At 48.6% G+C, this 16175-nt stretch overlaps 1 protein-coding gene across 11 annotated transcripts in view; it reads right to left on the bottom strand.

Annotated features, from left to right (window-relative positions):
* The window catches only part of FRMD4A (FERM domain containing 4A), a 369788-nt gene that overhangs the window by 26730 nt on the left and 326883 nt on the right, over positions 1-16175 (bottom strand). For all 11 annotated transcript variants that reach the window (XM_077179219.1, XM_077179217.1, XM_077179215.1 and 8 more), the window contains 3 exons: positions 15429-15505; positions 10990-11128; positions 5072-5213 (listed from right to left, as the gene is read on the bottom strand). In XM_077179219.1, coding sequence (XP_077035334.1) covers positions 5072-5213; positions 10990-11128; positions 15429-15505 — 358 coding nt within the window. The remainder of the gene's footprint in view (positions 1-5071; positions 5214-10989; positions 11129-15428; positions 15506-16175) is intronic.

Here is a 16175-nt window from a genome sequence, read left to right as displayed (position 1 = left end):
CACCAGTGCTAACAGGTTGGGTTCTGCTCACTCCCATACTGGTGAGGTCAGGACAGTCTTGGTGATGTTGAAGGGGACATGCAGCACATGGGTCACACCCCAGAAGGATCTGGTCAATTGTTAGGCAGGTATAAGTCTGCTGGGGTCCAAGACAAGATTTGCTTTAAAGCCTGCCAAAGGGGTGAGAGCAAACACCACTTTGGAGAGAAGAGTCCTACCAGTGACTCATTGGTTGTATTTCCTCTATCTATTGTAGCAGAGTGGAGTCAATTTGGAAAAGGGATGAATGAGAAGGATGAAAACAAGCAGGGAGGACAGATGGAATGCTGAAGAGCAGAGAGAGCCAAGTCTTGGTGACACCAGCTGTGAGGGGAGAGGAGAGGAGATGCAACAAGGTGGCTGAGCAGCAGCAGCAGCAAGGCAAAAACATCCAGGCATCTCTTCTCTTTCTCATTCTCCAAGTCTTCTGCTCCAGGAAAAACACATCTAAATATGGCAAACCCTTCACACTACATCCGGCTGCTGGCTCCAGCTCGCTGGCATTTGGCTCAGGTCCCTGTGGAAGGTCCCCTGAGCAGGGAGAGAAGCTTCCCCCACGCTCACTCTGTGCCAGAGCCTGGGCTGACTCACTGCCCCAGGATGTCAGTGCACAACCAGCAGCAGCCCCAGACAGCCCCTATCTGTGCTCTCTACCCAACACATGGATTTCCTCTGCAGCGTGGTATTGAAACAGGATGACCCCTTTGTCAGGGAGAAATGATGAGGAGGACTCCAACTTATCAGAAGGCTAATTAATTACTTTATTATACTATATTGTTCTATACTATATTACACCTAAACTGAATCTGCCAAGCATTCAACTCTGCACTCAACTTCCCTCCTCTCGTGACTGTCAGCCGACAGTCCCGACACATACACACACAGTTGGCCCTGATAGGCCAAGGAAACAAAACACCATCACTCTGGGTAAACAATCTCCATACTGCATCCTACTTTGGCACAAACACAGGCACAGCAAATGATAAGAATTGTTTTTCTTTCTCTGACGTTCAGAGAATGCGAAACCCAGAAATGTTCTTGGGAAGAATTGTGCCTTGCTTTTCTCTGTGAAATGTGGTGACACCGCGGGAGCTCAGCTGGAGCTGCTCCACACAGGATGAGCTCAGATATCCTGTGGGCTCTCTCCTTCACCAGCCCTGCACTCACTCACTCACTCCCTCCCTCCCTCCCTCCTGGTGGGTGCTGTGTATCTGCTGTATCCGCTCCAGCAGCCGCCGAGCGCTGCAGCTGGGACACAGCCCCGCCGGATGCTGCGGCAGCGCTGGGAACTGCCTGCCTGGACTCTGCTGTAAACAGCCCCTGCACAGGAAACCTCCACTGCTGCAGAAGGAATGGGGCTTGGGCTGGAGGCTCCTTCAATGTGCCCATGGAGCAAAAGCAGAGATGCTCCTCTGGGTGTCTCCTCTGCCCACAGAGATGGAAGGTAGTCTGGAGTTCAGTCCAACTGGTGTAGATGGATAATGAGATGATTGGCTCTCGCAATTAAAAGATAGCTATTGTGTGAATATTAATAAAAGGGATGTATAGTTATGTTAGTGATGTATAGTTATGTTATTCTAGTTTAGATGTCCTCTGTTCTCCCCATAGTTCCCTTTTCCCCTCCTGTATTGTTGCTATCAGACAGCCAGGGTTGTCTAGGACAGGTGGAAAGAAGGCTGCACACGTGTCCCTTACTTGGGGCAGTTGGGAATGGAAAAGATTGGTGCTTGGGGAGCATGGCAACACCTGACCTCCAATCAAGCAACCTCCACCCATAAATGGCACAGAAGAGCTGACTGGCAGACTTTGGGAGGGGCCAGGGCTGGCTGATGTAACCCCCCAGGGGTATAAAAGACTGAGCATCCATCTCGAAGATGAACTGGCTGCATGCTATGCACGAGGGGCAGTTCCCAGCACTGCAGCTTTTTCCTTTGTTGTGTTTTTGTTAAGGTTTAATAAACCTTTTTACATTTTCAAAGTGAGCAGTTGTCTCTCACACAACCATAACCCAGAGAACACAGGGCTCCTCACTAGCTTGGAGACCTGCAGAGCTCTTATGGGATGGACTCTGAAGGAAAAATCCACCTTAGAACCAACCTGGTTTTGTTCTGCTGGCTTTGATTTGGTTCCTGCCTGTGCAAAAGCAGAGATTTCACTCACAGGCAAATCTCTCCCCAGATGTCCGGGGATGGCCCACAGATCCTGAGCAGAAGATCCCTGAACTAAATCACAGCAGTGCATTGTCCTAGGGAGGCCCCTTCAGATCCAAAATGAGGACAAAAGTTAGAGTCAGCTTGTCAGAAATGGACTTAATCATCAAAATTACAAATCTGCACAGGACAGCCTGAGATCAAGAGCGTGGGAAAAATGGAGGAGCTGAGGCTTTGGTCTTGAAGTGCTGTGATCAAGAGGAAGCCACTTCCCAGGGTAAGACTCCATCTCCCCTCTGCTGTCTCTTGAGACTGTAAGTGATGTGGAGCAGTGACTGCCTTGTACTGCACAGCAGGATCTTCTCCAGACAGTGTGACAGCTGGAAGCAACAACAAACTTTTCCTTGCAGACTTGCTGCAAGCCCAGGGGAGACATGCCAGTTTTGGCACGCTCCTCATGGCTCTGACAGCCCCCCCAGTGAGGAGGAGTGAGATGGAAGGAGGAAATGACTACAATAATTTTCAGGAAAAAAAAGGACTGAGAATAGTAGGGAAGTGGGGGCAAACAGAGATTCATTCCTGACCTTGTGATTTCAAGTCACTTGAGGTATTTATAGCCTGGAAGTCTGCTGTGGCCACTTAATCATTTGCACTTATTCTCTCCAGCGTGCAGGCTGTACTGTGATAACCCATCATTGTTGTGGTTGTGTGCTGATAATCTTTGGCACAATGGGAGGAAACACAAAGCCTGGGACAGAGCCAGTGACTGTGCCCAGTGGGACAGACATTGAATGCCCCCTCCCATCCAGTGGGACAGGGATGGGCCACCTCCACCAGCCAGGCTCGAGGGAGGGGGATCTTGGAGCACAGGAGTCTGAGTGTGGAAACAATCCAAGGCTTCCAATTCCCTGATACCTAACCTGTGCCAGACATTTTCTCCAAATACTTTCTTGTAGCTGCTTGTAGCAGCAAACTCTGCAGCTCTCCTCAACATTTTTGGGAGAGCCCTGTCCTCAGAGCTGGCAGCTCTGAAGAAAGGCACACAGAGGCAGCTGTGCTCACTGGCCCACCAGCAGCACCTTGACAGAAACAGAGGTTCACACAGTCCTGTGAAGGCACCCAGGCAGGCAGATCCACTCCAGGACTGAAGAAATGACTCACCTGGTCAATGAACTCTGGGTGGGTCTAGTCACTAGTGCAATTCTGGTGAGTCTACAAACCCTGTGCTCAGCTAGAAAGGTGCAGGGAGCACAAAAAGTTCAGAAGTAAAAGCATGGGCAGCTCCCATTTTGGCATTTCATTACACTTAGCCCTGAGAGATCCTGGGCCTACACCAGCTTTTCTGGGCCTGATTTTTTGCTGGCTTTCACATGGCTACTGCCCTCTCCAGGTGCAAGAGCAGAAGCAGACCCCAGTGGGTTTTTTTTTTGGTTTTTTTTTCCAGGAACATAAAAAGTCCATGTATTAACATGGAAACAGGATTACTACCAAGTAGCTCTCACAAACTTAGGAATGGTGCCCAGGAGGCTGAGATCTTGGAAAGACCTTAAGAGCTTTCTTGGTGTACTTAACATTATTTACTTTCCAGCTGGAAAAAATGCCAAACAAACAAAGAGTTCCAACAACCTGACACCAATCTGGGAGCTGCTGAGCTACTGCAACTCCCCAAGCGATGGGAGGCACAGACAGTGGATTGTACACTTTGTCAGGAAGAGCTCAGGAGCAGAAAGGCAACTCTGTTTGCAGGCAAGGCAAGGAATTGCACAGCAAGCAGCTCTGGAAGCACTGCACATTTTAACCCCTTCCTGAACACTTTCCAAGCAGGGTTTTAAAAGACATGAGGGATACAGTGATGCAAAGCTAATCTACTACATCAGTGTGGGTTCAGTTTTAAAGCATTTGCATTCTTAGATAGACTCTGCCTTTGTCCAAGCCTGAGAAGGGTATTCTCTGCTGTTACACATCTCAGCATATTTGGTTTTGATAAATTGAAGTGATGCTTAACAGAAGGTATTTAATTGTCTGAAACTGTTAATTATGGTGATCCCAGAAACCTTGCCCTCCTGGAAAGCTCACCTAAGCAGCTTCAAGCTCTTTGCTAAATATCACCTGCTGCTTTAAGCCTGCAGTGACATTTCTCACTGTTTTACACACAGCTTGCCTGGTTCAGACTGACAGAAAAGTATCAAAGAGTCACAGCCTCCTGACCCACCTTCTCCAGTCCTTCTCTCCTCCTGCTCTAGCTCTCCTCTGCATCACCTTCTCTTGGGGTTCTCTCACACATGACATCTTCCTCACACAGCAAAGTGCTCTAAGCCACAACAAGAAACCTTCAGGACCCTGGCACTAGTTTGGCAGAGTGCTAGGGAACAGTTCTGTTGAGCCTGGGACAGCAGCCAAATCCCAGCAACAGAGAGGCAAAGCAGATGTGCACTCAGTGAAGACACTCTGTCTCAACAATGCTGAGGAACATCACCAGTTCCCAGCCTCAGTTTCCCTTGTGAGCTGCACTGGGTGACTGCTTCCCCACTGCTGGCTGGGCACTCCTTCACAAACCCATCTGCTTCAGGATAAGCTGGATACCAAGGGATGGTTAGGGTAGAAATTGTGAAGAGAGACCAGGTTTCAGCTGGAAATTGAGAGGTTGGAGATGACATCCTGGAGTCCAGGAGGAAACGAGTGGTGGTGAAGAGAGAGGGGGAGGCTGCTGCCTGTGCTGTTTGTGGAGCAACGTGCTGAGAGATGGACTGCCACCTGGACAGACAGAAAGGCTAAAGGGAAGTGACTTTCATTTCTGCAGTGCAGCTTCTGGCTGCTCCCCATTTACCATGGCCATGGCCCTTCCCAGCATACTCCCTCCAGTTACAGGACAAAGGACCTACCTGATGACAGGAGACTCCCGCTGCTTCCACTGATAATTTTGCCTTTACTCCCCATGTTGGCCAGCTTTGAGGTCTTGAGGGTTCCAGTTTCAGTCAGGTCAATTGCAATCTCACTCAGGCTTCTTGCAGCATGAATCTTGGACTGGAGGTGAACACAGGAGTTAGTAATGATTTAACGCCTTTTGAAAGCTCACAGAAATAAAAAGACCTTTTGCTGTGGCAGGAAACAGGCCTCCACAGCAAACTGGGATTATTTTACAAGAATAGAAGCAATCTGGCACAGTATTCACTGCTGTACTTTTTACATTCTTAAGTGGGTACGATTCTGGCATTGCTTCCTGTTTGGGTTTTTCTCTGCTTTGCCATGCACATTTTTCTCTCTTAAACAAAGGATGTATGGGGTGACTGTTTTACCACATACAATAAGAAACCTTCAGAAATGCCATCATAATAACCAGCTGAAAAGCTCAAAGGACCATCTCTAGCATCTAAAGGAAGCCAGAAGGGGCCTTCACAAATCATCAATAAGCTTTGGAACAAGACACAGTGAGGACATGCCTTAAATGGGCTGTCATGAGAAGCTGGAAGAAAATAGTGACAAGAAAACACATTTAGGTTATTGTCCAGACTAACAAACTGCATGCAATGCCCCTACTGTGAGGGACCTCTTCAAAGCATTAACATCACTCTAGAGGAAACAACAGCCAGCCCAGCTCAGTAACTGGCCACATTAGGGCATGGCCATTGTTCCCCACCAAATGTCAACAAGATTGCTGAAATTTGTAATTACAAGAAAGTAAATAATGCACAGTACATAGACCTAGAGAACAGAATAGAATAGAATAGAATAGAATAGAATATTATATTTCAGCTGGAATGGACCTCCAACAGTCATCTCAGCCCACTGCTCAAATCTTACAAGCCCTGTGCTTCTGAGCTTCAATTAATCTGTCCTTGCAGGGCCACTGACCTGCAATTTTAATTTCCCAGAACACAGAAATCTGTTGGCACATTTTGCCAAGACTCTCCAACTGCAAGAAGAGTTTTATCCAAAAGGGGGTGAAGCCCCAGTTCAAGATCACTTGAGTATTCACCTCTGCACCTTCTCAAGGCCAGAAGAGACTCAGCCCTGGCCATACAGCTGAGGAGATGGGCACATCATTACTGTGCTAACAAATCAAAGCTGACTGATGTTCATATAGCAGGGCGTGATCTGTTCCCACTGGAAATAACATGAAACAGGACAGCAAGGAATGCTGGTCATGATGGGATCTTCAGTGTTACTGCACATCCTCAGGAAGAATAAACTATTCCAACAAGAACTAAACCTGAACTGATGGCTGAGTGGTCACTACTGAGCTTCTTAATTCTGTTACTGATGTGGTGTGGGGCTTTGGGCAAGACACTTAAGTTTTTAGTGATCCCCACCTCTGTTTGCATATCAGTGAAATAATAAGGGAAGGAAAATGTCTCCCTGTAGCACACTGTATTTTTAAGATTAATTTAAAACTGCAAATGAAGACAGCACTGGGAAAGCCTTACACTGAAAACATCCTCAGAAGTATTATCATAATTTAATATTCTTGGGTATTTATAGGCTCCATCACTGCCATTCTGAGGAACCGAAATGCCTCACAGCTTATTTCCTCAAAAACCCCAATATCAGGGCACGTGTTATCACTTGTTTGCAAGAGTGAACAGTGCAGTCTTTGTGAGTGCAGAGGCTGAACTACTTGATAAGATATCAGAGCAGATCAGTCAACCAGTACTGGCCCTCTTCAACTGATGTTGTAACCAGTTAGACACTTCTCATTTTCAGCAGTTCATCCCTAAAATCAGCCCCAGGAGAAGGACAGCACTCTTTAGCTTCTTGCATCAGATGTTTCTGGTCAGAAAGAAGGCCTGTGAAACATCTTCTTCAAATATTTCTGGAAAGTTAGCTCCAGGTGAAGAGGAAAATCACTGCTTTTATCTAATGATAAAGATTTCCTTCTACTGAAGTCTTGATAAGGAGCCTAAGCATGAACTGCTGTCTTGCTGCAATGCCAGACCTTTGGAGGTAACAAGCCTTCCAACTGCCTTTGTCCTGCTGATAAATCTTCTGCAGGTATAACCCTGTGTTATCTGTAGGGTTATGTTTGACCACATCCAGTGGTCAAACCCAGTGTGTGCCTGACCCAACACACTGAGTCCTGGCAGTGGATGCCTCAGAAAGGCACAAATCCCAGGTCTGCATGGACAGATCCATCTCTCCTGTTCCATGAAGCAGTGGTTTTCCTGTTTTATTTGGACAGTTACAGCAAGCAGCCCTGTAGTTTATTTCCACTCATTTTCAGAATGCAAATTAGGGCACAGTCTGGCCCTACCTGTCTGACTGGGCACCAACCAAAGTGCTGAGTGAGGGCAATGTGGCTGCTGGGTGCTGATGTGGTTCCTGGCCAAGGAGCAGTGGCTGGAGGTGTACCCTATACAGGGCAAATGAAAAAGTGATATAAGACCAAAGCCTGGCATCCCTGGGGCCAGGAGAGAGGAAAAACAAACCAGCAGACAGGATTAGCAGGGCAGAGTGAGCTTCCTCTGCAGAGGGTACAATTCAAACCTGCTGAAACCACAGGAGAAGGGTTTAGATCCAATATTGCAGCTGTGCTAATGGTGCCCTGCACTGAACACTGCAGATGAAACATCTCCTGAAAGGAATGGGGTTAATTTTCCTTGCTGCTCAGTCCCTGCTGCCTCTGCTGCCTACAGCAATGCCAGTCAGCATTGGGTGGTCTCGTGCATTGGACAGGCTCTCAGCAGCAGCAGCAGCAGCAGGAATGAGAGCAACAGCTCATTTCACACAGGCCACTGAGCAGCAGCCAGCTCTGGCCCGTGCAGGCTGTGTGCTGCAGCACAGCACTGCAAAGCTGGGTTACACCCCATTAGTGCTCCCCCGAGCCCCACAGTCCCTCCAGGCTCACAAATTTGAAAGCACTTAGCACAGACCTGCCAAGTCTCATTTACATGGAGGGAGACTGGCTCATTCATGAGTCATTTCAAAGCATGGGGCCAAACTGATCCCCAGTGCTGTTCTGACAGGGTCAGAGGGTGAAGAAAAATCCGTAAGTGAAATGAGGAAGAAGATGGACACTAGGGATGAATTTATCCCTCTTGCTGCAGTGATGGGGCTTTGCTGGAGGTGATTTTTTGAAACCCTTGGCCTATTTTCTACCAGTTCATTCAGGCAAAAAGCCTTGCAACTTGGAGGAATGTGGTGTTGAAAATTCCCACAAAATGGGACTTCTCAAGGTTTCTAGGCCAACTGTTTGATTGACTCAGTGCAGTCAACAGAGCAAAGACATGCCTTCAAGTCCTGCTGCATCTGTCTCCCAAAAAAAAGGGAAGCTGACAGGAGTTCTGCATGCTGACAAGCTCACTTTGGGAAGCTGGGGATCTTTTCAGTCTCCGTGCTACGCTTGGATTGCAGGGAGAGAGAGAGAGATCAGCAGGGAGCAGACGCTGGGTTCCCAGGGAGCTGGCAGGAGTTCAGCATGGAGTGAGGCTGGGACCTCACTTGCAAAAAGGTCACAATCCAGGCAAAGAGGATTTTATTTCTTTTTAAAATCAAGTGAAGGGTTTTCTTTCCAGTGGAGCTGTTGGTACAGATCCAACTGGTGCCCAGTTATGTGAGGAGCAGAGTTCAAGCTTTCTTTATCACTATGTCACATCTCCCATCATCTTATCTGTATCACTGGAGAAAGGCTCAGCTGTACAGTGAGCTCCAGCAGGCTTTTTCCTCTAAGTTTGTTTTTGTTTTTCTTTCTTTTGTCAAAATGATATGAAATGCCAAGTTTGGACATGAAAGGAAGGAATATCTAAGTTTTGCTTTGAAGTTGAGGATTCAATTGAAGTGGGGCCTGAGATTTAAGGGGCTGCAAACCCATGTGACCTGAAACTCAATAAATGTTTGTCTAGGCCCCTGAGAGCTGAACCAAAGACATTTCACATTTTCACATCACCCCACTCTGGGGTATGATTTACTATTTTCCCAAAGTTTACTATTTTCACAAAGCTCACATGAGCAGTGTGTCCTTGAAAGGACCAGCAGGATGAACTGAACAGATCAATGAAAATTGATGGATCTATCAATATTGACATGTCAAATATGAGGACAACAGATGAAAATATCAGTTCTCTTAAGAGAAAGGGACAAAAATATTTGTATGCCTTAACTTCAAAGCCTCAGCATGACCACTGGGATTATTGTGACAAAGCATGCTGACATGGTCACAGACGTGACAGGTTGACAAATGAGGGCTGGTGGGTGGTTCTGCCTGTAGGAGTGTGAGAGAGGGGAGATAAAATTGAAACACAATATGCCAACAACAAAAGGAGTCACTGAAGGGAAGTCCTGGGTGTTTCAGAGACCCAGTTTCTTACCAAAGAAATGGGAGGAGGAGGGAATCTCCTTTTGTTTGTTGGTTGCTTGTGACCTAAATACCTTGCAGCTAGATCAGCAAATCTATCTGGCTAAAAGTAAAGAAAAATAAACTTCTATTTGCTTGAAATTTATCCCTGAGTTGACAGAGAGGACTATGCACTGTCCTGATGGTCCTGAGCAGAGAAGGGGGACAGGAAAGCTTCCCTTGGTATCAGTGAATATTCAATTTTGTCCATATTACAGCTGGCACTTAGGCAGGGCTACATCCCTAAATTCAATACAGCTTACAACAACTATGGTGAAACCTGGATTTTTGCACTAGATGAGACATGGCCAAAGTGAGTGCAACCATGCCCAAGGCATCCAAAAGCCCTACCCCCTCTTAAATAAAGTCACAGAGCTTATGATGGGGAAAGCAATGTCAGAAGGGCTTAGAGCAAGTGGGACTAAGAGCACACTCATGGCCCTTCATATAATTCCAGAAAGCCAACTCGATTCATTTAACTGACAGAAAAAATAATGCACTAAGGAAAAGCAGGAAAAATAATTATTTTTCTGTCAGTTTAGTGGACTGAACTGGCTTGTGAAGGAACCTGATAGAGCCAGAGCCTGAGCAAGGAAGGGCACACCCCCAGCCTGAAAATGCATGCAGTGCTTTCAACAATAGCAAGATGTTAAGATTGTTTCAGGCATTCATAGGACCATCACCTGCACATTCTGCCATTTCACCAGAGATGAGGACCAATGCAGGTACCCACTCAGTGCAGGCTCTGTCTTCTCTGTGAAGCTTTACACCAGCATGCTCATATGGAGAGGGAAGTCTGCCTGAGAAGTCTTTTCTCTGTATCAAAGTAATCTCAAAGTGATCAAAGCAATCTCCTGCTGCTCTGGGTATGCCTAAAATTACTGATGAAAAGAACTAAGAGGAAGAACACATACTTCTCTGGTTTCAAGGTGGTTTCTTTTGTGTGTTGCCTGGCTTTTTGTGCAGCACCAGTTTGTGACAGCTCCTTGTACAGCCAGGCTGTCCAGCCTCCTGCCCCCCTGCTAAAATAACATCCCTACCCCTCCTTTCTAGGAAAATACAATAGTAAAAATCAAGGCACAGCAAGAAGAATTCAGAGACAGTTGTAGGTTGTGAAGCTACTTTGAACTCAGTTATTGGAAGCTGCCCTAACTTTATGACAGACGTGGAAGATGTGGAAACCATCCAGACAGGGATGTTGACCCCATCTGCTTGCTAACTTTGGCTCCTTCAATTTGGCCACAGTTCAATACAACCTTTTCCTCAATCCTTACTCCCACAGGCATGAATTTGAATACAAATTTTCTCAATCTGGTCAAGACTAGAAAATATCTTCAGTCAATTCACCGTTTTTTTGATCTCAAGCAGCAGAAAGGGAGGGCAGGAAAGAAGCCACCATCTGGACATGATGTGGCTGGGACTGTGGGGAGTGAGAAGGACTCACCCACCACAACTGGCACTTGCCATGCTTACCTTGCTTTGCTTCCTGTCCAGGTAGAACTGATGTTGACTAATGGCCATAGCCCAGATGGACTTTATTAATGCTGGACAGGCGTACCACGTATGCACAGCAATGCCACTATGCCCAAAAGTCCTCCTGGTCACAGATGCCCTGGAGAGGAGAAAAGAATGAACTGGGGTTACACAAAAGTTTCACCAGATTGCTTTCTGTAGCAGAACCTGTCACAGATCTTATAGTAAAAGCTGCTGTCTTTACTGTGTACACCCTTGTGTTAATGGGAAAAAACGCTTAGAAACCAGCAACAAATATCTAATCAAGCCAGGAGAGCATTTACTTCAAATATCTCCTCAAGACAGCAAACTCCAAAGGACTAACAGTAAAGATCATCCAGTTTGCCCAGCTCAGACTGTATCCCTGGGTTGGGTTGATGTTGACTTGCTGCATATCCCAGGGGAGCCATCAAGGCCAAGCCTGCATGAATCCTCTATGTCTCATCACATGCAGAGACATCTGAGCCCAAGTCCTCACACCCTCCACTGCCTCCCAAATATTAGGATCCAGGTAACAACTAAAGATCCACAGGATCAAAGGCTGCTTTAGGGAGTGTGAGAGAAACTCTTCATGAACCTTGCTTTCCCCACTTGTAAACAGATGTAGCAGGATTTGCCACATGGCATGGGGGCAGGGAGTTGTGAGGCTCAGAGGGGGCTGCCTAGTGCCCTGGAGAGAAGAATGGGACTCAGTGATTAGCTGAGTGAATTTAAAAACAGGAAAAATAAGAGCTAAATATTTCCTCTCTGGGACTCCCAGTTGTTCTCAAACATTAGCAAAAAAACACAGGTTAGGTTTCCCCATGCTTTCACAGCTGTACAAACCTGCTTGATTATTCCTCCCCATCCCTCAAAAGCAACCCCACCAGCAGAGCCCCTGACACCAGCAGAGTGCACATTCAGGCTCTCAGCCTGAATCTCTGCAACTCCTCCCACTGCAGGGATGGAGCTCTGGCTGGAATAAACCACACCACTGACCTACAGAGCCCCAAATAAATGAGGGCCTCCTCTCTAGTCTGTTTGGATGGGTCTTGTGGTAGAGTAGGATTATGAAATGATGTGACATGGGTACAGAGGCTCGCTCAGAAATGTGACACTTTTAGGGACATGGATGTTGAAGAGGGACCAGTGCAAGAGACAGCCCGGGCTGTGCTACAGAGGGGTGCCAGAATCCACAGTCAGCAGGGACTCTGAGCCATGCAGGTGTGGAGGTGACACTGCAGGACAGCCCAGGAGCTCTACTGTGCCATGCAAGGGGCAGTCAACTCTTTCACCAGCACTCACAAGTCCTCGAGCCTGCTAAGGTTCCCCTCTGCACCTGTAGCTGCATTGGGCACCTCTCTTTTGGGGCTTGTGGGCCTTGTCCAAAGTTGAACATGGAGCAGTGAACAGTTGAAGAAAGTTGTGATAGAGCCAAGAGTGAAAGAAAACCAGAACTCTGCAGCAAAATGAGAATTACTGGCGGTGTTCAGTCTGGGAGAGGGCTGACAGCCATTGCATCAGGGCTTTTTCACTGCTTCAAAATGTGTTAAAGTCAAATTATGGAGCTACAAATCAGAGTGAAATTTCTGAGAAAGCAGCTGTGGCCAATGCAAACAAGGTCTGAGACAAGTGGGATCTCATGTTTCAGTGTTACCCTGTGCTGAGTCCTTTCCTTGTGAATGGTGCTAGAGACCTTGTCCTATTACCAGTATTGTTCTTGTCAGAAAAGTCTCCAGGGATGCAACTGATGGTGCTGGGCTGCCTCATTTCTGTCACTGGACAGGGAATGAAGGCTGTGCTGGGAGGTGTTCTTGAAGTTGAGACTGGAGAGTGGATCCAGCTCTGGATGCTTTGCATTGGTCTAAGGACACAAACCACCACAGCACAATGGCACATAAAGCTCTAAGGAAATTAAGGCACTCAAAAATGGGCTGATGCCTTAATTCTGGTGTCATACTATTCAGTTCAAACACAGTTACTCCTGAATTCTTAGAAACATATTCTGCAATTCATTCATCTTTTCACTGTAGAAGCAGTGATTTCTAATTTTTTTTTTCCTTTTTGGAATCTGTACATCTTTTCCATCAAAACAGCAGACTCCATTTGAATGTCTGCAGACTGTTGGTCAGAGCTGTGGATTTGCTTTTCATAGCTGTGTTTGAAGACCTGAGAGATATGGATCATGGGTGTTTTTTCCACTACTTCCCTCCATGCATGCTACATGTGCTATGGAACTAATCCTATTGATAGCCCCTAAAATGTATCATTTTCCTCCTTCATGGGATAACTAACTGCAGTGAAAGGAGGTTAAATGGCTTGTTGGGGACAGGAAGCCACGGGCAGAGACAAGGCTTAAAAACATACATTGTGCTGCCCAGCCCTGGCCACAACCACGGAGCTGTGCTCGCTCTCCTGACTGTGGCTTCGCTGACTCAGGCTCTGGTTTGGCTGGGAGGAGAGGAATGTGGAGAGAGCATTGCGTTGGCTACTCCTCCGCCTCCACACGCTGAACAACTCCTTGCAGGAGTCCATCCCACATGGCTGGGAGACTACAACCAGAGCTGTCTTCCCACCATGGCACTGCAATGTGCTGCGCTGCATTACAGCCTGAGCAGCAGCTCCACCTGGGTGGTGCCACTCTGGATACAAAAAGCAATGAAAATTAGACAAAATCCAACCAAACTAATTCCTTTGTAGCAAGAAAGTACAAGGCTGACAGCCGGGGACAGGGCTTTGTCCTCCTGGTGTTGAGTCAGAGAAACAGAGCAATGGAATAAAGAACGGAAGCTCTTCCGTGTCACTAATTCCTATAATCTAAATACAAATGAGACAGAAGAGGCTGCTCTGTGCAGTCACATTTCATGCACGACATCGAGTTGCAAATGTCACCATGATTTTAAGGTCCCAGGGCTATTTCCTTTATTTTTCTTGCAATTGCTCCTTCAGGAAACAGGCAGAACTTAGGGCATTCAGGGGCTCCTGGCTGCTGGTTGCTCCCAGCACACGTTTCTGACGCCTCTCCAGCTGCCGGAGCCTCGGTGGGGGAAGGAGTGCACTACCCCCAGCTCCTGCTGCTGGAATATCTCCCAGTGTATTCTCGACTTTGGGAATTCACTCTGCTAGATTCCATGTGACTGTTTACATGCTTAATATTAAGCAGATGCTTAGAGGTTCTGCTGACCTGGAGCTGCACAATGACATGAGCTGCTTTTTACTCAGAGCTTGTTTTAACAAATGCATCTATGCAGACAGGCACCGTTGTACTGGTGTGGCTGTGCTCATATCAGGGAAAATAAGGATAGAAACTGCATGCAAAATTCCCCCAATAAAAGTACATATATTAATACACAGATAGGCATGGGAAACAGGTGAAACTGGATCACAGCTGACTGATCACACTACTACCAGCAACACATCAAATCAATCTGGGCAGAGAGATGGTTTCCATCAGTGGCATCTATCATACTTACAGTACAAACGAGACATTGCTTTTAGTCAGAACTATTTTCAGAGCCATACACTCACTGTGTGCAGTAACCATCCAGTAATGCAAACACACCAGGGGTGCTGAATGCACTGATGGGATGCAGCACAGTCCCTTGAACTCTCACATTAGGATTCCAAAGTAAGAAAAAAAAAAAGGCTCCTGTGCCAAAAAGACTGATGGGCTTTCATCCAGGCTGCCGGTGGTAAACCTCTGGTTCTGTGCCATTGCTTTCAGTTGCTCTACTAAATATTTATTTACAAAGAAGCGTGTGAGTACAAAATCTGGCGCTCATCTCAGGGCTCTGAGCGAAACACGGGGACAAGGCAAATCCCCCTTTCATACAAGAGGGCGGCCAGCACTGCAGCTGAGCCACCGAGGCCACACAGTCCCAGGGGTCACAAGGTGCCAGAACAGAGGGAAGGGGAAAAAAACCCGCTGGGAGCCGAGGGGAAACACATCCTCAAAAACGCACACCAGAACCCGAAATGTCCTGCTGAAAGGAAGCAGCACCCCCGGCTTGGTACCCGCTGCCTCCCTTGTGAGTTCCCCAGCCACCAAGCACAGCGAGCCGCGCACAGCAGCGGGAGCAGCACTCGGCTCACCCGGCTCGGCACCGCACAGCTCAGCTCAGCCCGGCTCAGCCTGGCTCGCCCGGCTCGGCACTGCACAGCCCGGCTCAGCACTGCACAGCCCAGTTCAGCCCGGCTCAGCCCGGCTCGGCACTGCACAGCCCGGCTCGGCACTGCACAGCCCGGCTCGGCACTGCACAGCCCAGTTCAGCCCGGCTCAGCCCGGCTCGGCACTGCACAGCCCGGCTCGCCCGGCTCGGCACTGCACAGCCCGGCTCAGCCCGGCTCGGCACTGCACAGCCCAGCTCAGTCCGGCTCGGCACTGCACAGCCCGGCTCAGCCCGGCCCGTCTCGTGGCTCACCTGCGCGGATCGTGCACCTCCACCGAGAACTTCTTCTCGCGGAAATAGAGGTTCTCCAGCTGCCTCCATTGGAAGATCTGCAAGGAGAAGAAGGGGATGAGGCGCCTCCGCGCGCTCCCTGGCCCGGCCCAGCCCAGCCCAGCCCCGCTGCCGGCGCTGCGGCGGGAATGCCCCGCTGTGCTCCGCCCCGGCCCCGCGTCCCGCCCGCCTGCACCCGCGGGGCAGCCCCGGGGGCGGGCAGCGGCCTCCGTCCCTCCCTCGCTGCTTCCCTCCTTCCCTCCCTCCATCCCGCCCGCCGGGCCCCGCTGCCCGCGGCCGGCTCGGTGCTCGGGGCGGGCGGGGAAGGGCGCCGCTTTCACTTCGCGGGGCCAAATGTGTTGAAGACATGCAAACCCCGGGCAAACCGGGATTCCACTACATTTTCCTTGGAGGGCTGGCACCTGGCGTGGTGCATCGGCCTCTGGCACAGCAGGCTCTCCCCGGCGTGAAGGAGATGAGATCCCCGCTCCACTCCAGTGCTAATACCCAGCTCTGCTTTTATCCACGTAAAACTGGCAGGAGCATGAGCCGAGTGGAGTTTATCTGTCCCAGGTGCTGTCAGACTCGTGGTGGCGATGCCCAAGGCTCCAGGTGCTCCCAGCGGTACAAAACACGGCAATGAGCAGGTCATATCTCAGCCTCTGTTTTACAGGCTGCCCTGCCGGGATATCTCGGAGCAGCATTGGGACAAAGGCAACACTACCACCA

This window comes from Agelaius phoeniceus, chromosome 5 (assembly GCF_051311805.1).
Source record: "Agelaius phoeniceus isolate bAgePho1 chromosome 5, bAgePho1.hap1, whole genome shotgun sequence".
NCBI classification, from domain to species: Eukaryota; Metazoa; Chordata; class Aves; order Passeriformes; family Icteridae; genus Agelaius; species Agelaius phoeniceus.
Note: the sequence above shows the minus strand (reverse complement) of the source record. Positions and strands in the feature narration are given on the sequence as shown.